The 25,410-nt window shown below is 39.1% G+C and overlaps 1 protein-coding gene across 4 annotated transcripts in view; it reads left to right on the plus strand.

The window, feature by feature from the left end:
• PTCH1 (patched 1) overlaps positions 1–25,410 on the plus strand; it is a 75,807-nt gene that overhangs the window by 28,179 nt on the left and 22,218 nt on the right. For 2 of the 4 annotated variants that reach the window (XM_073344957.2, XM_073344960.2), the window contains exons 3-15: positions 348–537; positions 2,445–2,514; positions 2,641–2,732; positions 4,157–4,355; positions 6,137–6,258; positions 7,714–7,861; positions 8,726–8,857; positions 9,168–9,323; positions 9,941–10,039; positions 11,259–11,384; positions 18,943–19,061; positions 21,534–21,933; positions 22,457–22,766. In XM_073344957.2, coding sequence (XP_073201058.1) covers positions 348–537; positions 2,445–2,514; positions 2,641–2,732; positions 4,157–4,355; positions 6,137–6,258; positions 7,714–7,861; positions 8,726–8,857; positions 9,168–9,323; positions 9,941–10,039; positions 11,259–11,384; positions 18,943–19,061; positions 21,534–21,933; positions 22,457–22,766 — 2,163 coding nt within the window. The remainder of the gene's footprint in view (positions 1–347; positions 538–2,444; positions 2,515–2,640; positions 2,733–4,156; positions 4,356–6,136; positions 6,259–7,713; positions 7,862–8,725; positions 8,858–9,167; positions 9,324–9,940; positions 10,040–11,258; positions 11,385–18,942; positions 19,062–21,533; positions 21,934–22,456; positions 22,767–25,410) is intronic. The other 2 variants (XM_073344958.2, XM_073344959.2) reach the window with 2 other exon arrangements.

Genomic DNA, 25,410 nt, shown 5'->3' on the forward strand with positions numbered 1-25,410 from the left:
ATTGTAGCATAGAAATATTTGGTTGGGTCTGTAAGGAAAAGGTTTCTCAATTTTATTTTATTTTAATTTCTACTTCTGGAATATTGATTATAATGTAGAAAAAGCATGAGTCTAACAGCCTCTAATTTACACATCACATTTTTAGTGTTGTTTTTAATGAAGAATAATTTTGTGTTACATTGTTGGCAAAATGAATTGAATATTAGCTTTAAAATGACTTCAGATGAAAACTGACTATCACATACTCCATACTTGTGGCGAAGTTTATTGATGATCTGTGAGCTCTTATAATGTGAATCTAGAGTAAATTATTGGCTAATACAAAGCTGTAAATATTTGTCTGTCAGTTGGTGGACGAGTGAGTCGGGAGTTAAATTACACACGCCAGAAGATTGGAGAAGAGGCCATGTTTAATCCCCAGCTCATGATTCAGACACCACAAGAAGATGGTGCTAATGTACTAACAACAGAAGCACTCAGACAGCACCTTGACTCTGCACTTCAAGCCAGTAGGGTACACATTTATATGTACAACAGGTAAGGTGGGGAAGCAAAGGCATTTCTGATCTCATACTTATATCTACTAAAGTGTAGATACATACTTATTCTCTGATTTACGTGCATTTTTGAAAGGCTAGCAATTCAGAACACCTTCTGTTGGCACTTCATTTTGATTTGTATTTGATTGTCAGGACTTAGATATTTGAAAGAGTTTTATGATAACAGTGAGTGATTGGATCTCAATAAATAAAGCAAAGATAAGAAGCATTGGATCAAAGCCTGAAACCATTACTCATAAGAGTAGTCCTGCAGTCTCAGGCCTATTGCTTGGTAAAGTAGGGTTGACTCTGCACCACTGAACCTGCATGTGGTGTTAGGACCTCGTTGGTGGGATTCAGAGCAGTAAGAAGCCCCCCACATTGGAGATGCCCTCACTCGCTGCCACCTGAAGGAAACAAGTAATGACTGTGGACACTAGTGCAGGTGATATTCCAAGACTTTGGGAACAGGAGCTAGCCCAGGGGTGGGCAAACTTTTGGGACTGAGGGCCACATCTGGGTGGGGAAATTGTATGCAGGGCCAGGGCAGGGGGTTGGGGTGCGGGAGGGAGTGCGGAGTGTGGGAGGGGGTATGGTGTGCAGGAACGGGCTCAGGGCAAGGGATTGTCTGCTGTGGCCCTACGCCGTGCCACTCCGGGAAGCAGCCGGCACCACCTCCCTGTGTGGCTCCTGGGAGAGGGGGAGGCACAGGGTGCCGCGTGCTGCCCTTGCCACGCCTCCAGGTACTTCCCCCAAAGCTCCCATTGGCTGTGGTTCCCCGTTCCCGGCCAATGGGAGCTGCAGGGGGGCGGTGCCTGGAGGTAAGGGCCCCAAGTCATGGTGCCAGCCACTTCTGAGAGCGGTGCGGGGCCTGCGGCACCACGGGGGCAATCCCGCAGGCCAGATCCAAAGCCCTAAGGGGCCCGATCCGGCCGGCGGGCCGTAGTTTGCCCACCCCTGAGCTAGCTGCTGTTCTAATAGATAGGAATTGGAGTCCCAATTGATTATTTGGTGTAGACACAGGGATGCCAAACTTGGGTTTCTCGGTATCTGTACAGGTGCTTAATGTATCTGAGGTCTGCTTGATTAAATTGCCTATATAAAAATAAAATTAAGCGTGGTAAGAGGAATAAATGTGTCTAGTAGTAAGGGTGACCTTTAACAATAAGTATCCACTGTTGACCCTGCGCTAGATAGTAAAGTTAGGTACCCTACTGAGGCTCAGTTCCTGCCAGGGTTACCTCTTGGTTGGGGAAGTAATCTGATACACTCTTATGTATCAGAGTAGGTGCCTAGCATGGGTGGAGCCATGGTCCTGCTTACACCCTGTCCCTTCCTGCCCACTTGTTTCTAGGGGAGTATCTCCAGGATAGCTCGTGGACTTCCCCAAGTGCTAGAAGCTGAGATGATGATAGTTGTAACAAAGCCAAACTGGGAGGTAGACTCTTAACTCTTCCTACTCTCCTGCACAGATGAGTTAGGGCTAGGATTATTCCAGCCTACTGAGCTAGATTCTGTCCCTCCTGCCCGCACCCTCTTTAGTCACATTAATTAGTGCCTTACGCTATAAGTAGTCCCACTTACAGGAGCCAGATCCTGTCACCTTCGTTCACATTGAATAACACATTGCTCCAAGAGTAGCTCCATTGTTTTTAATGACTTTTATATCATGCCTACTTGCCATGCCTAACATAAACTCTACTGGTGTAGATGCACCAAAAGAGGCCTTTGCACTGTGAGGTGCGGGGTGCTCACTCCAAATGAGACCTCTCTTTCTCAGTGCTTACTAACTACCTAGAAGTGAGGCATCTACATATGTGAATTGCAATTTTAAATGTGTGTTGTGTTTATATAATGCATTCTTTTGATTGTGGAAGAAATTTTTGTACTTTATATTTTTTACAGACAATGGAAATTGGAACATTTATGTTTTAAATCAGGAGAACTTATCACAGAAGCAGGGTACATGGACCAGGTAGATATACCATGAATTTGGTTTCTACACATTTTACTTCCCCACTCTTCATAATAACTTCCACTTGTGCACTTTGATATGGTCTAGTCTAAATGTATGTGTTTTTTTCCCTTCTAACTTTGACAGATTATAGAATATCTTTATCCTTGTTTAATCATCACACCTTTGGACTGCTTCTGGGAGGGGGCAAAGTTACAAGCAGGGACTGCCTATCTATTGTAAGTGAACTGTTTTATTTTCTAGTCTGTGGGGATTTTTTAATCGTAAAACTGAGCATGTTTTCACATTCCATTCCCATTGTTTATTCAGATGCTGGTTTAACCAAGAAATAAAAACATTAGTGATGAGTCAGAAAATGTATATGGATTTTATTTTTTTAATTGAACAAAAAAGGCTCCACAAAAGTTTTTTTTCTTTTTCCTCAGAAGCTGAATTGTAGGCATCAACTTAATCTTCATTTATTTTTACCATTACATTTACATGCAAAAGAAAATGCAGCTTCTCAGTTTTTATGACCTTTTAAAGTTGTTTGCTTTTTTGGAAATAAACTTTGTTTTTGTCCTTGAAAACCACAAAGGCATTGATTGCTTGAGAATTCAATTTAGCTTAGCTGTGGATAAATGTATGTGGATAGTTATCGGGAGTAAAATCTCAAGTCTTCCTAAGGACTAAAAAGCTTATCCTTTGTTTATTAGATCATTAAAGAAACAAAAATAGTATCTTTTATCGGAGGTTTTCCATAGCATACTATTGTGATATTATTTGCACTCGATCCTTCAAAGAGTTAATTGTTAATCTGTGCAGACGTTTTTGGTTAATTATGCAAGAGTTAGCATTTGAGTTATTGTTTCTGCCCTGGTTTGCATGTGTCTGTAAAGCAATTTGCAATGGCCATCTCCTAACCTTTAGTGTACAGTCTTAGATGGGGAAATAAGGGGTTTTGTGTTTTCTGGTTGGGAGATTCGGAATAATTACTTAAGCCTGGTTAAGCAGATACAGTGTGGTTTGAACCACAAAATAAGACAGCCAAAAGCCTTTCTGGTCTATCAACATCACAAATTCAAAAGTGGGGGGTGGGACAAGTGGCAGGGATAGTGGTGATGGCCCTGGAAGCAGGGAGTTTGCTTGTTGATTGCCAAGCTGTCAGAGAATTGGAAGGAGCACAGTACTATTAGAGGTAATAAAGATCAGATATTTTGATTGATTACATTTGAAAAACATTTATTAGACTAAACGAGTGGTAATCTGACACTGTGTGAAATACTTTCTCCCCTCTGTCCACCTCACTCTCTTTTGGTATTATTGCTTTGAAGCAGCAGTTGGCTGTCTTTTTGGTGTGGGGGTAAGGTGGCTATGTGAGTATATTTAATTAACATGTAAATATTCCCTTTATTAGAAAAAAGATAAGGCTGATCTTTATCTATGGGGCTTTTACATAAGGTTGCATCAGGACTACATGAAGAAAATATATAAATAAATCCAATTAAAATATACATTTAATTTGATAAAATAGGTTCCAAAAGTGGATTACTGCTCAAAATAGCTAAAATAGCATTCTAGACTTTGTACAAATACGGATTTAAAAATTAAAGATTTTTCTTCAATGTATTTTCCACCTTTCTACCCCTAATTTCTTTTACAGAGGGAAACCTCCTTTGCAGTGGATAAACTTTGACCCCTTAGAATTCTTGGAAGAGTTAAAAAAAATAAACTATCAAGTAGAGAGTTGGGAGGAGATGCTGAATAAAGCAGAGGTTGGTCATGGTTATATGGATCGACCTTGCCTGAATCCTACTGATCCTGATTGTCCAGTCACAGCCCCCAACAAAAATTCAACCAAAGTAAGCTTGCTTATCATCTGTGGACTATTTCAGGGAAGTGGGCATATGTGGGAAGGGAAGGGAAAGGGGTATAATTTTTAAAAAGCAACACAAGTCTCATATTTCCGAGCAATCTTTATTATTTGGTTTCTGTTATATGGACTTAATCACGAGCTGCTAACTTTCTTCAGTCTCTGAGGCAATACTGTGACCCACATACTCAGAGTCAGATTATGGCTCTTCAGCCATGGGCATGATGGGAAATGGTACCACAGTGACACACTATCCCATCTGGAACACCAGTAGTCATTGTGCCTCAGGCAGTCACAGTGACTTCTGGGGTGCAGGAGGCGTGCAGCTGCTGCTACACACTGACATGGTATACCATGCTGGGCCAGTTTTGCTGACCTCTGCAGAGGGTTGGCAGGTCCTTGGCCCCAACTTCACCTGTCCCCTCCAACCCACTACGACAACTCTGGTGATGCCAGAGTTGTGTAGTCACTGAGCTTGATTTTATTTTTAGTTGCTGGTAAATCAAGAGTAACCAAACTGAAGTCAGTGGGGTTACATAAGTATAAAATCAACATATGAGTAGGAGAATCAGGTCTGCTGTACTTTTGGCGTATAAGAACTATGATTATGCCTGGTCCCGCCATAGAAGCATGCAGGGGAAGGAAAAGCCTTGTGTCTTCTACCCGCAGTGCAAAGCTTGACTCAAGCCAGTCCTTAGTGTCATCTGGATTTGTGTTCCTTCACAACCCACTCCCTCATCACACAAACATATTAACATGCAAAAGCTCATGAAAAGAAATAAAATTGTAATAAAGAATGAGGTTCACTTGTTGACAGTCTCACTTGGAATTGAATATGCTTGAAGATCTTTTCCATCTCACTGAAGTTAATGGGAGTCAATTGGCCAATCCAAGTCGTTTCCAGGGTTTCAGTGGGAGTCTTGCCTGAGTAAGAAACTTCAGGATCAGACCGCACATTTGCATGACAAATCGTATTCCTAATGCTATTTTGAATTTACATATTCAGGATGTGTATTCCAAATAGCATATCTACATGGGCAGAGAAAATAAATTATCTAGAAAAGTGTTAGCAAAGAGTGCTTCCTTGTGGATTTTGTAGTAGTTGTGTTTGGTCTGAATCTAGAAACAGATTCTGTCTTCATGTTTTATTAGGAACCCAGTCTGCTGTCTAGATGTATGTCTCCTTGTAAATCAGTCAATTTTGGAAGGAACTATAGACTCTATGCCTCTTCCATCAAGATATCTTAGGCCTTTTTTTTTTATTTAATATATTTTAAAACACTATGGTCTCTTCATTGAGCTAGTAGTATGTTTTCCTTCCTCCTATCATCTTGAAATTTATTTTTAACCAAGTTTTCATGCTTTACAAGTTAAGAGTTCCTGAAATCAGTATACAGAATAGTGTCTCCATGAGCACCTACTTCATTGTCGACATCATGTTTCAGCACATTCATGGACTAAGTATTAGGATTACAAGTAGAAACTTCCTGTCATATAAATATAGTTAATCTGTATTTTACACAGTGTAAAAACAAATAAAACCAACCAAACAAAAACAGTATGGTTTAAGCTTTGAAGTCTCTTGAAAAACTATTTGGCTAGCTCCAGCTCTTTGCTGGAAGTTAATCATGAAGGCTATTCTGTTTGATAAGCATGTTTTTAGCATTTGACTTCTAATTTATTTTATTCCAATGTACTAGATGTTGATGTCAAATATGATTTGTCTACTAAGTCACACAGCTGGATGACTTATCAATAATTTTATTTTAGCCTCTTGATGTGGCCCTTGTTTTGAGTGGTGGATGCTACGGACTGTCAAAAAAGTACATGCACTGGCAGGAGGAGTTGATTGTAGGTGGAACAATCAAGAATGGTACTGGAAAACTTGTCAGGTAAACACACACAGTTTAAAAAAACATAGTACAAAACCAATTGCCTCCTAAAATCAGTGAATTTGTATTTTAGTTCCAGATTCAGGAAAATACCTTTAATAAGGACAGCATTTAAGCATGTGTTTAAGTAGGCACTTAGATGCTGTCCTGAATCAGGATGACTCAGGCACATGTTCAGCTGCTTTCCTGAATTGGGACCTTAATATTTACTCGCATTTAAAAAAATATTTAACAATATGTGCAACTTGCACATGTTTTCAAAATAAAAAACTGACATTTTTATGGTGACATTTTTAGAGTTGCAAAACTGTCATTCAAAAGAGAGACGCAAACTGCATGCTGAGGTCACTGCTGCCTGCTTCTGACCAAACAGACATATATACATATTCCTCGGAGTGATGCTAAGGGTTGCAATGCCTAACTTGTAGGTGCCTAAAAAATTCTACTCTGTATGGCAATATATCTTGAATAAACATTGTGATGGATGCAACAAAAACCTGGAATGTGGCATGTATCTCAGAAGAATTCCTGGGACCCCAACACATCATATGAAGAAACAGGACTGTCCTTGGAGACAATGGACCATATGGTCATTTTACATATCTGTAGAGTAACAGAAGTTTAAGATGCAGGTTATATATTAAAATTAAATTAAATGGATGTGTTTATGCTGAGGTACAACATAAGTATCATTGAGAAGTTAAAAAATGCATGCAGAATTTTAGTAGAAGTTTTTATAAAGATTTTAAAGTTTTTACTCTTGAGTATTAAGGGGTTTTTATTTTATTTTAATGAATTTAATATATTCTGAAAAGGTGAACTGAAGTATAGTTTAAGAAGTAGCCAAAAACATACCTAAAGTGAAATGTGTACTGTCTTTCCTTGGATGGCTGTGTGTGCTAGATACAATTATATAATGTTGAACGGAGACCAAAAATTTGCTGATGAACAGTGATCACTCTTTCTGTAATCCTTGTTGCTTGTCAAGAGTTCAGTCTGGCATTTCTCCCCAAGGAAAGCAAAAACCCAATGCTCCTGGATGAAGAATTATTGACAACTTGCTACATTATTCCTCACTATTCCTCCACCCTCCCTAGTTCATATATTAGAAATTAGATAGTAAATTGACTATTAATTTAATTTTTGTCTTTGTCCAAAAACAGATTTGTAAGGTTACATCCTTTAGGCCTGAAACTGATTCTATTGAAGTTCATGGCAAAGCTTCCATTGTCTTAAGTGGAATCAGAATCTGTCCCTAAATACTGTATATATCAATACATCTGTACCAGTAACTAAAAAGAATAATTACTCTGGTTCAATTTTAATGTGCCTTATAAAAGAAAAACATTCTTGCAAGTTGCTCTAAAGCTCTCATTCAAGACTTTATGCAATAAAATCACTTCCTGAAAATGTTTGTTTTATACCTTTTCCTCCTTTTCTCTCTCCCTGTTACAGTGCTCAGGCTTTACAGACCATGTTTCAGTTAATGACTCCTAAGCAAATGTACGAACACTTCAAGGGGTATGAGTATGTTTCACACATCAACTGGAATGAAGACAAGGCAGCCGCAATTCTGGAAGCCTGGCAGAGGATGTATGTTGAGGTAAAATACAAAGTCACCTGGAAATCATCCTTTGAAATATTATATATTATAGTAGTCCAATAAGGAAGATGCTTAATGTGTGGGTGTGTCCTGGTTCTAAAGTAATAATGTACTCACTGCAACAGGATATTTAAAAATACTGCTTTTCTTTCTTCTTTTTAATATAACAACTTTTTTGCTGTTCACATATGAGTAGCACTAAGAAAAGATACCCTTTATTTTTTGTTCCTGTTATTGAGAACATTTTTCTGATTTGCTGAGACGGAAAATGAACTGAAGATGTAAGTGCTAGACTGAATTTAGAAGCACTTGGTCAGTGTGATTACTGGAGAAAGGTGTCTGGAAAACATTAGCTAGCCATAGAATCTGCTCACAGCTGCAGTCCCATTGGTGAGGTCATGTGACATTATCTGGCCTTTGTTTCCCAGGCATTGACCTCTGCCGAGCTGCTTGTGACCTCCCTAAAGTGGCCGGCCAATGAAGAAAGAGAAGAGTGCCCTTAAGAATTTGTTGTTTTGGATTAGAGGCAAAACTGATATAACAAGTCAATTGTAAAGTTAGAGAGAAAAGGAGGAGAGCAGAAAAGCCTTCTTAAATTTCAATATTGAAAATTTTTCTGAATGAACTGTGATTGCAACTGTCTTCCCAGCAAAACACACATTCTAATTTGATCATCAGTAACTTGCAATGAATAAGTACCAAATGAATTAGTGATTTCAAGTAGGATCAACAAAATTTCCTCTGAAGGGTGTACATTTTAATGTTAATGATTAAAACAGAAGTTGGCTTCAGATGTATAGTGCAGAATGCTCATAATGTATCCCCTTTGTTTAGTAATGCTTATTGTTAAATATCTGTTCACAGGTTGTTCATCAGAGTGTTGCACAAAACTCTACTCAGAAGGTGCTTTCCTTTACTACAACTACTCTGGATGACATCCTAAAATCATTTTCTGACGTCAGTGTTATCAGAGTTGCTAGCGGCTACTTATTAATGGTAAAATAAATGTAATCTTGTTTATTTAATTATTTCTGGTATTCTAACTGCTTTTAACATACATGTGCATTATTGGCTCCAGCCTATGATATATACAATTTTCATAATGCCTAGGATGAAACTGTCAGTTTGCAATTTGTGCGTCTTTGACTTATGAGTATCACCTGTTTATGTAACATCTCTTATGTATGTACTCTTTTAAAAATGTATTTTGTATGCAAGCTTTTGGTTGGGGGGGGAGGAAACATTAGAATATGACACATTCTAATGTTTTGCTTTTTTTTTTCCCCCCCAATTGTTCTGCTTTCAGCTTGCCTATGCCTGTTTAACCATGCTGCGGTGGGATTGTGCCAAGTCCCAGGGTGCCGTGGGGCTGGCAGGAGTCTTGTTGGTTGCACTCTCAGTGGCTGCAGGATTGGGCCTGTGCTCATTGATTGGAATTTCCTTTAATGCTGCCACAACTCAGGTATTAAGGAGCTATTTAGTCTGCTGTTCGATTACAACTGCTCTGTTAATAAACAAACCCATCAGAATCAGTTTTTGAAAAAATTAAATAAAAATGCTGAGCTAAGATTTTAGTTCTGTACTTGTGCCTGTTTCCTCCAGCAGCTCACATTTCATCTGTCCCACTGTGAGAAATTGCAAAAATAGTGCTCCTGATGGGTGTTAAAGAGAGAGGCCCCAATCCTGCAACTTATTTTATGCAGGCAGACCCCTGTGCACTGATTTCTGCAGGGGTGCAGAATAGGGGACCAGACATTTTGCTCATACATCTGAAAGTATCAGGTTGCCTAAGTTGTAACAAAATACACTTGGGATCTAATCTGGTATTCCTTGTCTACCCAAATCTCTCATTGACTTCAGTGGGAGTTTTGCATGCAGAAGGAATGCAGCATCAGTCCCTTGGCACTATTTCAGAAAGAACGTTACTAGCCTTAGTTTATCCTTTAGTTTTTTGTTCCTGCCCATAGATTCCTGTTTAAAGTGTGCTGGGAAATACTGTTTAATTAGCCACTTAAAATCTGGCTACATGATAGGTCATAAGTGCGATATAACAGCTTCCTTGGGTTTTTTTTTCCACAGGTTTTGCCTTTTCTTGCTCTTGGAGTTGGAGTAGATGATGTTTTCCTTTTGGCACATGCATTTAGTGAAACGGGGCAGAATAAGAGAATTCCATTTGAGGTAATGATAAAATGGGGAGTTGGGGCAAATAAAGGAAAAGCTTCAGAGACACAGAATGTGACTAGGTTTAATGGTCTTTTTTTAGGGGTGAGGGGAGAAAACTGCTTAGATTATTTTAGCTTAGAAGTTTAATATTTAAATATGATGCAAGAGATAATTTAGGAAGCAATCCTACCTGTTCTGCACACCCATCACTCCAAGTAAACATATGTTTTGGAGATGAAAGGAATATAGCATTGTAACCTTCAAATGCTAAAATATTTTTGCATCGATTGTTTAAAGGGTTAAGGCACAAAGGAGCAAGAGGGAGTGGGTTTGAAACACAAACACCCATTTTAATTGTTACATAGGAAAAAAAATTGAGGTGAGGTTTTTTTGGTTCGTTTTGAATTATGCATGTTCCACAGTTCCTCTTTATTTATAAACGAGTGATCATTGAAAATACCATATAATCATTAACATATGAGCATTGTGAAATCCAAATCCTCTCATTTTTACAGAATTCTCCCTCCAAACCGGGGTTTTGTTTTCAGTTTGGAGTTTCATATCAGAATTACAAATCTGTGTAAAAAAGCAATATGTATTTGCTTATTTTTTATTTTATACAAACTGTGTCTTCCACACGTTCTTTTGTCATCTGTCTTAGCACACAAGCACCACAGACTCCTTTACCTGTAGCCACCCTGTGCTTTTAAACCAACAGCAAACAGCCCTGTAGGTTGGCAAACAATCCTTTCTCAATTTTTTTTTAACAAAATACAAAGCTTTGTGTGGTCCCGGGTTTATTGCTACATGCTTCCGAGACATGTAGGTACATAGTTTGGCCAGGAGTTTAATGCATGCTTATTTTGTCTGAAAAATATTTAAAACAAAAGTGGCTGAATTGGTACAAACATAACCTCGTTAATAAAAGAAATATTTGATATCTGATCTCAGCATCACTTTTTCTTTGAATTTTGAAGCCATGCTAAGCCTTCTTTTCCCCCTAAAGAATTGTTAGTGCTTTATGTGGTGCCTGCTATATTGTCAGATTATGTTAAGTGGGTGCTTTTATTTCAGTATGGGCTTGTTATAAATTGACATTGTCATCATGTTACATCCACAGCGTGATCTCTCCCTGCTACCTCACAGCTCCATTTGCAGGCTCTAACCCTTAAACACCCAATGCTGTATACTCTTTAATTCATTGGACTCTTAAGATATGTCATATGTTTTTCAGGATAGAACAGGTGAATGTTTGAAGCGAACAGGAGCAAGCGTCGCCCTTACATCTATCAGCAATGTTACTGCCTTCTTTATGGCTGCCTTAATTCCTATTCCTGCTTTACGGGCATTTTCACTCCAAGTAAGTTGATATCATGTTTTGCTGGCTTTTATGATTGTGCTTGTATCATGGTAGGGCCAGGATAATAACTCTCAGTGATAGTATCATGGTCAATACCTGGTACTTCTCCATTCCACTGCATTGACTTCTGGTCCCTAGTCTACCACTCACATTCTTTCCACCCTAACTCTGCTCCTCCCAGTTATTGCACATGCGTCCTGACCCTCTGGTGTCCTGCAGGAGAGTGAAAGAGCACCCTCACCCATCCATACGGTGTTCCAGCACAAAAAGAGAAAAGTAGAAAACTAAGCGGGATTTAACACACACACACACATACGCCTCCACGGCTAAAAGCAGCAGGCTATACACTAGCCTACAAAACCAGATTGCTGAGTGGGAGTATAATTCCTTGTGCAAGGACAGCAACAAGGAGCGTTGCTACCACATTAACTATTACCACAGCAATAGGTACTTCCCTTATTCCCAATGTCTTTTTAATAGAGTATTGGAACAAGGCATATTGATAATTTCATGTGCCCAACTACTCTGAGAGAATGTGTGAACGTTATGAATGGAAGGCGCTCTCTCTGTCTCTTCTGTTTATGTTTGTGATAAAATGTTTTCAGAGAGATGAAATATTGAGAGATACTAAAGGAAGCGCCTCTTAAAAGCTAAAGGGCTCTTTGAAGAGAGCTCTGGGAGGTTCTCCTCTGACACTGCTCTAACACATAGGCAATTTATAGCACTGTCTGATCTTAATACAGAGCAGAGAAACTGTACTTTTTCAATAGTCATTTTTCTTCTATCGTAGTCTGGCTCTCTAATCGTTTTTCATTCTGCTTGACCCTTGACCTACCCAGCGGAAGTGAGGGCTGCAATTTTTCTTAATACCTGTGGCAATTATTGCAGTTTTCAGAGGCTCAGGCATGTCTGCATTAAGCTGTGAAACAATAAGCAGTTCCTGATTACAGCTGCATGAAGACCACTGAACATTAATAATTTGTTTACTATTTTTCTTCTCAGTAGGCATTTTGATAATGAATAATAGAGAATGTACAGGAAAACACAGGCATCATTGTTTTGCATTGTGTGTCTTCAAATGATATCTAAAATTAGGGATGCAAGTCTTCAGCAGTGACTCATTTGTTGTGGGATGGGGGAAGGGAGCAGGGTGGTAATACAGGTAATCCTGAAAGACACTTTCATCTCTTATGGGGGATATTGATAAAGGAATTACTTAATATCTTATGGCAAAGATCAACTGTTGTAGACTTTGTTCAGGATTCACGCCTATTCATATACACAATGATTAACATAGATTTCAGCACTCACTGTTAGAGCCTATACAATGTGTTAAAAGTAACCTTTTTCTTTTTAAACACTCTCTGGGAATGAAATAATTTATTATGATCTCTTCTACTCCATGGCCCAACTCCAAGGATCCAGCACCTAGGCCAACTAGTAGAAAGGGCTTTGGATATCTCCACTGGGAGTCCTTGGGAACTTGTGTTCCCCGTTCCTTTCATATACTACACAGTGGCTGCTGAATGGCTCCGTGGAGGCTATCTCAGCCCAATATATTGATCTCAGGAAGAAGAATTGGAGGATCCACACAGAGAGAGATTCCATGGCCCCACTCACTCAACTCTTGTGTTTTGGGGGCCTTCACAGATGTGGACTCCATGCTGTTAAGGGGCGCTCAAGCCCTGGGGAGTCTGCCTCAAATATACACCAATTCCACTGCCAGTGGGACAGCCACAGAGAGAGCAGCTGAATTACTCCATGTGTGCATATATATATATATTAAACTTTTTCTCTCTTCTGTTTGACAGATACATTATGTGACCTACAGTTTTGCTGTCAGTTCAATCAGTAGTTCACAGTAGCAGGCACATGTTGTCAGATGTACCATGCTTTCAAAAAACAGATGTCTGATGCTCCAGTTGAGGTTTTAGCACATCCAAGTGTGTCCAGTGTGGTTTTCATGTTCAGATTAGACTGATAAACATCAGAATTAAGGTCTCTTATAAAGTAGCAGTTATCTTAGAATCTTTCTGTAGGAACTTCTACTTAATCCTTCCAGTATCTAAAACAGTACTTAACTTGCCCAGTCTTTTCATGTATGTTGCTATAACCTCTCTCTGCTCATATGTAGTAGCAGATTTTATACATGTGACAGATGGAATAATGTGCAAAGTATGCACCCTATGACCTGCACTGAGGATCTGCTGGTAACTGAACAATTTGTGGACACAAATGAAAAATATAAAAATGAAGCCTTTTCTTGTTAGAAATGGGGGCACCTATTACTTGTTCTTTATTGCTTCACCAGGTGTAATCAAAATCAGGTGATGCATTTAATCACAGCATTCAGAATCAGTCAGCCATGTAAGATTCTAGTGGGTGGTCTGTTTTTACATGTGGATTTCTTTATTTGCATTTTTCTTCCTCCTTCTCCTTCTCATTCATGTTTGTTTAAATAAGAACTCCTTGCTGACTTTGACATTTTCCTAGCGGAGCTTAGAAAGCATTGAAATACAGCAGTTTTCTTTTCATAGATGCTGATTTCTGTTAATCTAGATAGCAAACTTTTAGCAGATGGGCTTAAAAAGAGGGTTGCTTTTGACCTTATTTCTTTCTTCATTCACCTTCCTCAAGACATTGCAAGATAGTTGTCAAAGCTTCCATGGCTTTTGAGGCCCAGGATCTGTAAAATAATCCAGCTGCTGAGGGAGAATAAATGGTTTCCTGACTAGCGCCTATAAATGGGAACACAACTTTCAGCCTAGCATATCAACACTTTCTTCTTTCTGAACTTCTGCTATGGAAGTTAATGTAGCTCATCCATACTTCTGAATTGTTCAGTTACTTTAAGAAATTCAAAGGCCACAAAATAGGGGGCTGTTGTCTCAAGAGTTGGCTAATGTTTTCCTTTTAAATTCAAATTTATTCTATAACTTTTACAGATCTTACATAATGTATTAGCCTTTATAGAATATAAAGAAATGAAAATCACCAATCTTAAAGTGAGCTTCTACAACATATTATCTGAGGGGGTTTGTTTTGCTTTACTGCTTTTACTATGTGATTTTTGTTTGTTTGTTTTTTGTTGCTTTCATAAATTGCTTAACTCAGGGGCATAGAATTTGAGATGCTGAATGCTTTATGAGCAACCCCCAACTCACATTGATTCACCTCCTACAGGGCTGTCAAGATTGGGTCCTAAATTTGAAGATCTGTATAATATTCTTAAAATTAGTGTAGGTGATCAAAGAAATCTGTGAATTGTTTTGACCAAATCTGCTGTAAGAACATCTTCAAAAACACCTCTTTGTTTTATTGCTAAGTGGGGGAGGAGGTGGAAGAATATAACAAATGAATCAAATTCTGCCGTAACTATGCAACCCTATTGAATTCATGGGACAAATACAGCCCTGGCAGAAGAGGGCAAAACTCCATGAAAATCAATAGAACTTAGCCCCCTTACACCAGGGCTGAATTTGGTCTTGTATATGTAGTGGGGTTACTTGGATGTTCTAATAATCAAGCATAGAATTTAGCCCAATAAATTGTTGCAACAAAAATTTTCCTCAATGCAAGAATGATGAAATTTTTCCTAAATATTAAAGTAGGTTGCCATGTGTGGGATTTTTTTCATAATACACAACATACTATGTAGCTGAAAGAGATACCCACGCTTTATTGAGAGAGAGAATGTAAGTTGTTAAATACATTCATTATCTTACTCTGTGGAGTAACACTGAAAAGGCTTTCCCCCTCTTCTTTTCCAGCTCCTTAAACTTTCTCTGCTCCTGTCATGAGGATTTAAGGAGCAAAAGTAAAGTTGGGGTGGGAGGGGAGGGAGAGAATCCAAGTCATGTATGCTATCAGAAGGGAGTTGCAGATAGGCAGCAATAAGGTGGAAGTCTTTGTGAGAGGCCTCCTCATCTGCTCATCACCTCTGGCTGTGCAGCACACCCACTCTCCTTGGGTGGTCTGCCAGGAATGGCAAAGACTAGCACATACCTTGGGCAGGGCCCCAACCTATCAGCCTTGCTAGCTTCTCCCTCAGTGACTCCAGCACAGACTTCCATTCTCTTATTTCAGTTAACAGATGCAGCAGCAGCAGCCACCAGATTTTAAAGCAGCAGATTACTAAAATGTTTAAGTTTGGTTCAGCGAAAGCAGCTAAATTCTTGGAGTGTGTTTGATGCTCACCCTTTAGAGAGCCCCTTCATCCCACACCCCCCAACAAGGCCTCACCTACTTCTCTCTCTAGGACTAATCCCAGAACTTTTGTTGACTTTTCAAGAGGGAAGCATGAGGCTCTTCCCACTCCCAGCTCCTTCTGCTGGGTCTTGTGGCTGCTGATTTCAGATTCCCTGTAGACTGGGGCTATATTCCCACACTACAGACTTAAAGTTAAGGTGCAGTTCCTATTGATATAATCACAACAAATCAGGGAAATTGTCAGTGAAGGCCCAAGTTGTTCACATGCCTCAATACCCAAACATCACTCAACCCAGACACCAAACCTCCATAACAAACAGTAGCACTGAGAGGAGCCTTTGAGGTCCTGATACATCGGCACATAGAAACTCTGCTCTTCCTCGGTCTCCCCTCCTCTCACTGCAGAACTCACCTTCTAACCCTGATTCTCATCCTACTCAAGCTCCCTTCCCACAAGTCTCCTGCTGTTTTTGCTTCCCTGGGTCCCCAGAGGCAGGGATATATGTTAGGAGCTGATCTGGGGATTCAGGGAGATAGGCTGTATCAGTTCCGTTGGCTTCTCTTTGATGAGATGATGAGTTAAGATTGATAAGGAGAACAACTCTTGATGTATTTCATTTTAAAAATTAAAAACTATCCTATACCTAAGATGTCATTCTGTCTGTGTGAGTGGGTGAGTAAGTCTGGAGTTTGTAAGGACTGAGATCCTTCAGCTAGAGGAGTCCATAAAACTATGAGACTGAAGGAAATTTCACAAAAGGATTGTTTTAAAAATGTTTTTTTTTTTTTTTTTTTTTTTTTGGCAAAGTCAGTATGTCTGTGACCAAAATTGCATTATGGAGAATTCAGTAGTCCTAGGAAGAGTAGTTATGTTTAATGTGGAAACTAAATTTACCCACTAGAATATGAAGTACAAATCCCAGTGCAATTTTAACTATAGAGCCCAAAAGCAGCTGGGACCCAAGGGTTGTTGGTACCCACAATGGAATCCAGTAAGGTAAGGGCTGTGTCTGGAAGTGTTGGGGAGGGTGGTGTCTATGAAGCTGGGGGTCCAGATAGAAGGTTTTTTTGGTGCTGGAAAAATTAGGGACTGTATTGGGAAATTGGGAGCAAGGCTTGACTGATCTACCAAAATCTCAAAAAGTTTGGAGGAAGGTTGACAGAGGCTCTTACTTTAACTGAACTAATTACTCATGCTTTATAGATACTTCAACTATGATTGACTTAGCAGAATAATAATAATTTTAAAAAAAACTTCTGCAAAGTAGGCTCAGTAAATACCTCCCCTGCTAAAGCAGCAGCTTGTTTTCCTGACAGATTCTATCCATTCTAGAAAGGATCAAAAGGAAATCACTTAATTTTGCAGTCCTGGCTATGACCTTACATACCTTTGTGTGTGGGTATTTATAAATCATGGAATGGTCCTCGGATCTTTTCCCTGAAAGATTCAAGTGTTGGTTAAATGCTAACTAGCCTTTTTAATGCTAAAGAAACTCTATCAATAGTAACATCTCCAGTCAGATCAGTGGTATGAAAATCTTCCTTTAAGCATCTTAATATAAAAAGGAGCAGAAGCATAAACTGCTTTAAAGTACAGTATATTTACAATTTTAGGATTAATATAACCAGAAAATGTTTACACTAGTGGTTCTGTCATTCTCAGAAAGTTGTAATAATAATTTGTGTTTCACAACTTCAGAGTACTGTGCAAGCACTAACTACTCCTCCTAACACCATTGGGAGGTTTATTACTCTGGTTTTGCAGAGGAGGCACAGAAAAAGTCAAAATTACAGTGTCCAAGGCCAGATGCTACGGGCTACATTTTCAAAACTGGATATTAATTTTGGATGCCACAGATTCTGGGTTACCAGTTTTGAGACACATGGAGTGTGATTTTCAGACGTGCTGAGCACCTGAAACACCCTTTGACTTCTTTTGGAGTAGTAAATCCTCACCCTTCTGAAAATCATCAGGCCAAAGGTGTAGCAATTTGGGCACTCAAAACCCGAGAAATTCAGTTAGTGACCGTTTTTGAAAATTTGGGCCAGAATTGCATATAACTCAGAAGTTACATGGGGGGAAGGCAGACAAGAACATGTCATCTCTTTATGCCATTTCCTTAGATTGAGCCATACACACTGAGCCACGGTAGAGTAACATGCTTTGTATATGTCATTGGTAACTTAGATCATACCCAAAGAGTTAAACGTAGTTTTTTGTTGATTTTTGTTTTTTTTTCCCAAAATAATTTTGAACATTTTGCTCATTTGAATTTGAAATGCTATTCTTCCATCCCCGCCCCCAGACCTTCCATTATTCATGGTATCTTTTGTGGTCATTCATGGTATTTAATATGTGTTTTAGAGAATGATTTTGGATATGTATTTTAATTTACTCTTTACCCTCTAATCGGGTGAAGGAATCCCATTGTTCGTATCACTTATCATTTCATGATTGTAGATTGTCAGCTCTGTGGGGCAGGGTCCAACTTTTTGTTCTGTGTTGGACAGCACCTAATACAATTGGATTCTGGTCCATGGCAGATCTCCTGAACAGTACTACAGAACAAATAAATAACAATAATATGTGCTGCACCCTCTGTGTTTATATACCATGCATAGGGGAACAGTTGAGATTTGAATTTAATTTTCACTTTAAAGTTAATATTTAATATCCTTGTTCCATTTTAAATAGTTATTTTAATAAAGTTGGCTCATTAATCAAACTCTATTAAACTTGAGTGGGGGAGTTCTATAAATAATCCTGAAATATTACTCTGGTTTTTATAGCTAGAATTTAGCTAATTACATCAAATGTGTAGTACATTACTACATATAGCATTTTAATTAAAGTTTAAAGTTTCATTAAAGCTCATTAGAGCTTTTTCCATTATTGATTTAACACTATTCTGTAATGTTATAGTGGTAGCTAAATGACTTCATAATCTTCACATTGATAGCTACAGTTTTAACCCAAGGGTGTTTTTTTTTTCTTTCTGCATTATTAAAACTGCAATAATACAAATTCTCTCACAAAAATATAATTTATTGTATTTATTTTTTTCAGTTTTAAAAATATGTCCATCACCATGTCTTGGACATACATAAGAACAATATAAAATTTAATATTACAAACTTTAATTAAATACAGTTGACTCACCACAATGAAATAGGAATGTAAAAATACCTCTTTCAGTCCCCCAGGCTAAAGTCTGAATGTACTCATGAGCTGACTTGACAAATGGATAGACATGCTGGAATTGAAAGGTGTTTGTAAGCTTTTTAAAGCCTGTGTCCTAAAAGCATGAAGCTTAGTGATGACATCTCTTTACCTCCGCTTGGTTTCTAGGCTGCTGTTGTTGTGGTATTCAACTTTGCCATGGTTCTGCTAATTTTTCCTGCTATTCTAAGCATGGACCTTTACCGTCGGGAGGACAGGAGATTGGATATATTCTGCTGCTTTACAAGGTGAGGCTGTCTGGGAGGGTTACTTTGTATCAAACAATCTCCTTGTGATGAACACTTAGGGCTCTGACAGCAGCCCTTCTGTGTGAATAGTTCCCATTGCAGTGAGCAGGAGTTCTGCATGCTTCAGGACTGCAGGATCAAGCCCATAGTAGCATGTTGTCAGCATGGTTTTATTGCTAACAGGTGAAGCATGTTTGCTATCTTGGTTGTCTGCCTGAGTAGATGTAAAACAATAAACAGTGCTCTCTCTGTACCATATAAACTGTACCACACACACTCATTTTACTCTTTGGAGCATAACTTTCCAGAAGTTTGTAGCGGACCCATGCTTTGAGAATATCCACAAGTGTTTAGTTCACTGTTTTTATGATTTTTGCAGGGTCCCAAAGAAGGGGGCGGGAGGAAGAAGAGTTAATTCCACTTCGGGTGTTTCGGGGACAGGCCAAAATGTGAGGGCCCCCATCACTTGTACTTAAAGTTATCGTCAGCTCTATATAATTATTACTGTTATACATGGAAACCTTTCAACATTACAGAAAAAAAATCTTCCAAAAGTTTAGAATTGGGAAATGACTTAAGGGTCCCGCTCTTTGTAGGGCTGGGAGAGGTGCTAAGAGGACCATGCCAGAGCAGCACAGATTTGGACAGAATTAGGCCTTGTCTACACATAAAACTTAGGGTGACATAGCTATGGCGCTCATGGGTGTGCCAAATCCATATCCCTGAGCACCACAGCTGAGCTGACCTAAAACCCTGCGGTAGGCTTGGCAGGGTCAACGGAAGCATTCTTCCTAGCATCAGCCTAGCTTCTGTCACTCAGGGAGGTGGAGTGAATCCCTTCTATTGCTGCAGTGAGGGTTAACACTATGAGATGACAGAGGCACAGCAGCAGCACCATAGTTATGCTGCTGTAACTCTCATAGTGTAAACAAGGCCTCAGTGATGGGGCTGCAGCACCAGCTCCACCATCCAGGAAATGGTTCAGCATGAACTCCGTCCCCCTTCCTACCTCCCGCATGCACTGAGCCAGCTTTGTGGCAAATGCTTATGAAGCAGAACCCATGGCAAGGCTAGAGTCACTGTCAGGGGCGCTGGAACTTGGGGGGTTCTTGCAGTACATCAGCACCCCTGGCTTGAAGTAATAATAGCAACTGAATGCATGACCTCCATCATTTTCAAGGTATACAGTTTTGTTCAATGGCTTTCAGTGCCCCTGGTCACTGGGGGAGCTAATCTGAAGCACTGACTACAGTTCCCCACCCGTTGCAGTTGGTTTGTGCACCGAGGAGAAGGCACCTTGCATCCTCTCCCCTTTGCACACCCTAAGGACCAGACACAATTTAACCTTTTTATAAAAGGGAGAACATGCCATGTCATCTCTAGCTTTGTTTTCAAGGTACAGGGAGTGGTTGAAGCAAGGGACTGTGAACCCAGAGCTTAGGTTCTATTCCTGGCTTTGCCATAGATTCAGTATGTAATGTTGGGGAAGTTTTCACTAACTTTGGGTCCTCCATTTTTGAGTTTGATTTTCAGAGATTGCAAGCATCCACAGTTGCTATTTACTACCCCATCTGAGTGGCACAAAACATAGATCAGAATCTGGGCCTATGCAATTTTGCTTTGTTTTGGCAGGCAGCATTCTGAAAATCTTTTTTGTAGCATTTATGTAACTTCAATTAAAAGTTTCTGATACTGTTGTTCTATTATCAATGCTTCATACTATGTTTATTTTCTCTCCACACTTAAAGAAAAAAAAGTTTGTTTTTGATTATGTGAGGTCCATCTTTGTCCTTGTAAACTAGATAGCTGCCAAGTGTTGTATAGGATACTCTAAAACTGAGTGCTTGAAGAGAATACTTCTGTAATTCTGTCTTATGTTGCCCTTCCGTCCTAGAAGTTAATCTTCACTTATGCTTACTTCATTTTTTTACAACATGCAGTCAGCATATGGCAAGTATTTTCAAACTGTCCCCAATGACAAGGCCCAAATGTTTAACAGCTGATTGATTTGAAATTATAACCTTGAATAGTTCTAAAAAGAGAACTCAGTTCATTGTGTATTTACATTCTACTCTTCTGAATAGTTTAATCTTTACTATGGTTACAGCAGATGCAAACCCAAATCCATGTCGGTATATGCAAATTGTGGAACTACATGCCTAGCTACCTGATTTGCATGTGTAATTAACTGGCTTGTGTGAACAAATGCTAGTTTCTTCACACAAACGTTGGTATCTTGTTTTTGTTTTATGCAGGCACAAGAGATACACATGTATTTATGTAGGCACCTTCTTTTCACCCATGTTTAGCAAAATGTTTCCTTAAAAGTGCAAAACAAAACCTTCATAAAAATTATATATAACTAAAGTGTAAAAAACTATTAGTTGTACATGGATAAAGACTACCCTGTCTAGTCTGATTAAAATGAAAATGTATATGAGTGTAAATGGATGTTTGTCTCTTCTCTTTCAGTCCATGTACTAGCAGAGTGATTCAGATTGAGCCTCAAGCATATGCAGATAATGATAACACTCGCTACAGCCCTCCACCACCCTACAGCAGTCACAGTTTTGCACATGAAACTCAGATTACAATGCAGTCTACAGTGCAGCTGCGCACAGAATATGACCCTCATACCCAGGTGTACTACACCACAGCAGAGCCTCGCTCAGAAGTATCTGTGCAGCCAGTCACAGTGACACAGGATAACCTCAGCTGCCAGAGCCCAGAAAGCACAAGCTCAACAAGGGATTTGCTTTCTCAGTTTTCAGACTCGAACATGCATTGTCTTGAGCCACCCTGTACTAAATGGACACTCTCATCTTTTGCCGAAAAGCATTACGCTCCATTCCTGCTAAAACCAAAAGCCAAGGTAACCTGCAAAATGCACATCCATGTCACAAAAATACATATTCCTCCCTTGCCAAGAGGAAAGGACTTTTGTACTTTGGAGCAATATGAGTTACCTCATTAGAGCTTGGTAAATTACACTGCCAACAGGCAGAGATTCCTTTTAGAATATTTATTCTTAAATGAACTCTAAAATCTTAGCACTAATTTCAGACTTGAAGACTTTCAGTTTACTAATGTGTCGAGTGACAGTATTTTTATTACAGAGATTTTGAGTAAAGGGAGACGCTGACATCTGTAATATAAGTTTGTAAACAGTGAAAATAAGTTAAAAGTAGATTTCTAACTTTTGTTCCCTTTAAAATGTATAGAGCATGGTCCAACTCCCATTGACTATAGTAGGAATTAGAAGGGGTGCATCATGTGTAGGGGTTAAAAGCATGATACTAAAAAAGTAAATTTCAAAATAATTCCTCTAATGTGCCCTAAGCAGCATGTTTTCTTTAGAAACGTAGGACTTACTGCATTTCCATTTTCTATTGCAGGTTGTGGTTATTTTCCTTTTCCTGGGTTTACTTGGTGTCAGTCTTTATGGTACTACCCGGGTGAGAGATGGACTGGATCTCACAGACATTGTACCACGGGAAACCCGAGAATATGACTTTATTGCTGCACAATTCAAGTACTTCTCCTTCTACAACATGTATATAGTGACACAGAAAGCAGACTACCCCAACATCCAGCACTTACTTTATGACCTTCACAAAAGTTTCAGCAATGTGACATACGTTTTGATGGAGGAAAATAAGCAGCTTCCCAAAATGTGGTTGCACTACTTTCGAGACTGGTTGCAAGGTAAGAAAATTGCTGAATGGCTAATAGAGGGGTTTGATATCTTTTTGTGCCTGTGTCTTTAACACAGACCTAATTTCAAGTACATGAGCCATCCTGTTGGCTTCAGTTGGGACTATTCACATGCTTAAAGTTAAGCATGTTACTTAAGTGCTTTGTTGGATCAGGGGCCAAGCGCGTAGTATTATTATAGTAATTCATTCTGAAACCGTTTATTCTTTAGTACTGAAAACAAACAGTAACATTTCAGAAAATTGAACATTTCTTAGTTTTGGGTCATCAAATTCTGCCTAGAAATGCATCTCTCCCTCTCCCATCTTTATGTTGGAAAGACTTTTAGGAAGTATTAGTCAATTGAAAAACTAAATTGTGCTAACCTATGGAGACAGTCTAAATTTTTCCATAACTGTTTACAGGCTCCTAAGGTAGCCAGTAATTCCTAGGAAACACGTGCGTAAAAGTGCCAATATTTTTGTTGGGGTTTTTTTTTTTTTACTTCTGTGGATATGTTGGGCAGCATGATGAATATGTTGGGTGGCCTGCAGTCCAAAAATGATCAAGCTCCCTGTTGTATTTAATATATAGGGAGGCTGAGAGGAGCTTTAGTTTTGTATTGTTTTTTAAGTTTGGGATTCCTTCATCAGTCTTCTGTGACATTCATTTATTGAAAGTTTTGCTTGGAATACTTTGCTCAGAAGCGCATTTAGTTGCAGGAGAAGAAACGGCAATAGTTTTTAACCTGCTTTTCCAAATACACTTATTATATGCTGGTATTCAACTGAGATTTGTTTCTGCTACGGTTTTTTTACATAAAGCAATTTGTAGGAAACAACAGAAAGAAATACAGGCAGTTATGGGGTGTCCCCTTTTTTGCATGTTTCGCAATGATACAGACATGCAGATAATTTCCTGTACACAGAATAAAGAGATGTGGCATGAGTAGTTAGCTTGAGGGGAGGGTGTTTATTGTAGAAATTATTTCTGTGTCTTCAAGTTTGTGCTGATGCTCAGCGTGCAGTGCTAGTGGTAAGTTTGGAATGAGGGCAAGATTGCTGCTGGCAGTGTTGTGTGGTAAACGCTAGGTCTGAAGAACAGCTGTGTGTAATTCGAAAGTTTGTCTCTTTCACCAAGAGGAGTTGGTCCAATAAAAGATATTACCTAACCCAGCTTGTTTTTCAGTGACACAGTAAGGTAATCAGTCATCATACCCATTACAGGTACCTGATTCTTTCAGAGACAAATCTGTCTCTCCACATTTATTTACACCAGAACACCACACACTCCATATCCCAGTGCTTAAAGATTCCACTATATGCTTATTGTGAATCTGACATCTATATGACAAATGAATCTTACGGTAATCACAGCTGCATCCCACAGGGACTCAGAGTTTATCGAAGACTGCACACCAGCACCAATAACTGCTCTGGTTCCATGTTCAGGAGTGGTTTCGTTTTGCTCCATTTTTTCACTCTGCTGCTGGGAGGATAATACTGAGCAAGGGATTTGGCCCAAGCCACACCTCCTTTCTGCAAAGCCACTACCTCTACAGCTCACCCCAAAACTGAGCAAGCCCTGCATACCACATTATCCATCCTTCCCTTGCGCCCTTGAAATCATATGGAAGCTCTATATAGGCGGTGGATGTATGTGTAACTCACACACTTTTGAGATAATAAATGTAACTTGCATGACACATTTAACCAAAAAACAAAACAAAAAAACACTAGGGTAGAATAAGCAGGTTCCCCAAACCTGTGATTTGGCAAAAACCTCAACCCTGATGAACTTTTGTTCTTTTTGGGTCATAAATGTGACTATCATTTGACATTTAGAAGGAAGAACTGTACAACTAATATAAAACAACTATATTGTGTAGATTAAAATAGAAGGAGAAAAACATTAAGGAGTGTAGGCAAAGGAGAGGAGATGTTTTAAGATTATGGAGTGTTGATGAAGGAGAGGGATCAAAGACCTATACTAGAGAAAGTTCTCACACTTGTAGTAATGCAATTATGTGAAGGAGCAGATAGTAATAATAATAATACCTAATTCTTATATTGTGCTAGCTAAATCCAAGACTAAGTGAGTGGAATGGAAAGGAAGTAAAAAGAGAGCAAAGGCCAGTGAAGCTGGCTGGAACAGGTCTGTTTAGCTTTTTAAAAACAAGGAGGAGGGACAGTTTTAAACTGGATCCTGGAATGAATGGAGAGCTGGTGGAACTGTATGAGAATGAAGTGATTGGATGTTAGAGAACATGATAGGATGATCTTTCTAATGGCAAACTAAGGTCATTTCAGGTGCTTGAACTACAGCGATAATTCCCATAGACTTGACTAGGAAGTCAATGCACAGATTGCAGGCTGAATATGGCCCTCAGGCACTTAAATTTTTGCATGGTGGATGTGGTAGGTAACAATAGTATGTGAACAGCAGCATTTTTTATCAAAGTATTATTCTTGGCGCTAGCCATACAAGACTCCCACTGATTTATTTTCAGTGGAGTTATATGGCTTCCGTCTTCCACAAAATCTTCTAAAATGTTGTCTTGCTCCTTGATTTTCAATAATGCAAGCATTTTCTCTTTTACCTGAAAATATCAAGGAAAGAATTAACGTTTTAATAATTTCATTTAGAACTGGAAATG

Source organism: Lepidochelys kempii, chromosome 5, assembly GCF_965140285.1.
Source record: "Lepidochelys kempii isolate rLepKem1 chromosome 5, rLepKem1.hap1, whole genome shotgun sequence".
NCBI lineage: Eukaryota > Metazoa > Chordata > Testudines > Cheloniidae > Lepidochelys > Lepidochelys kempii.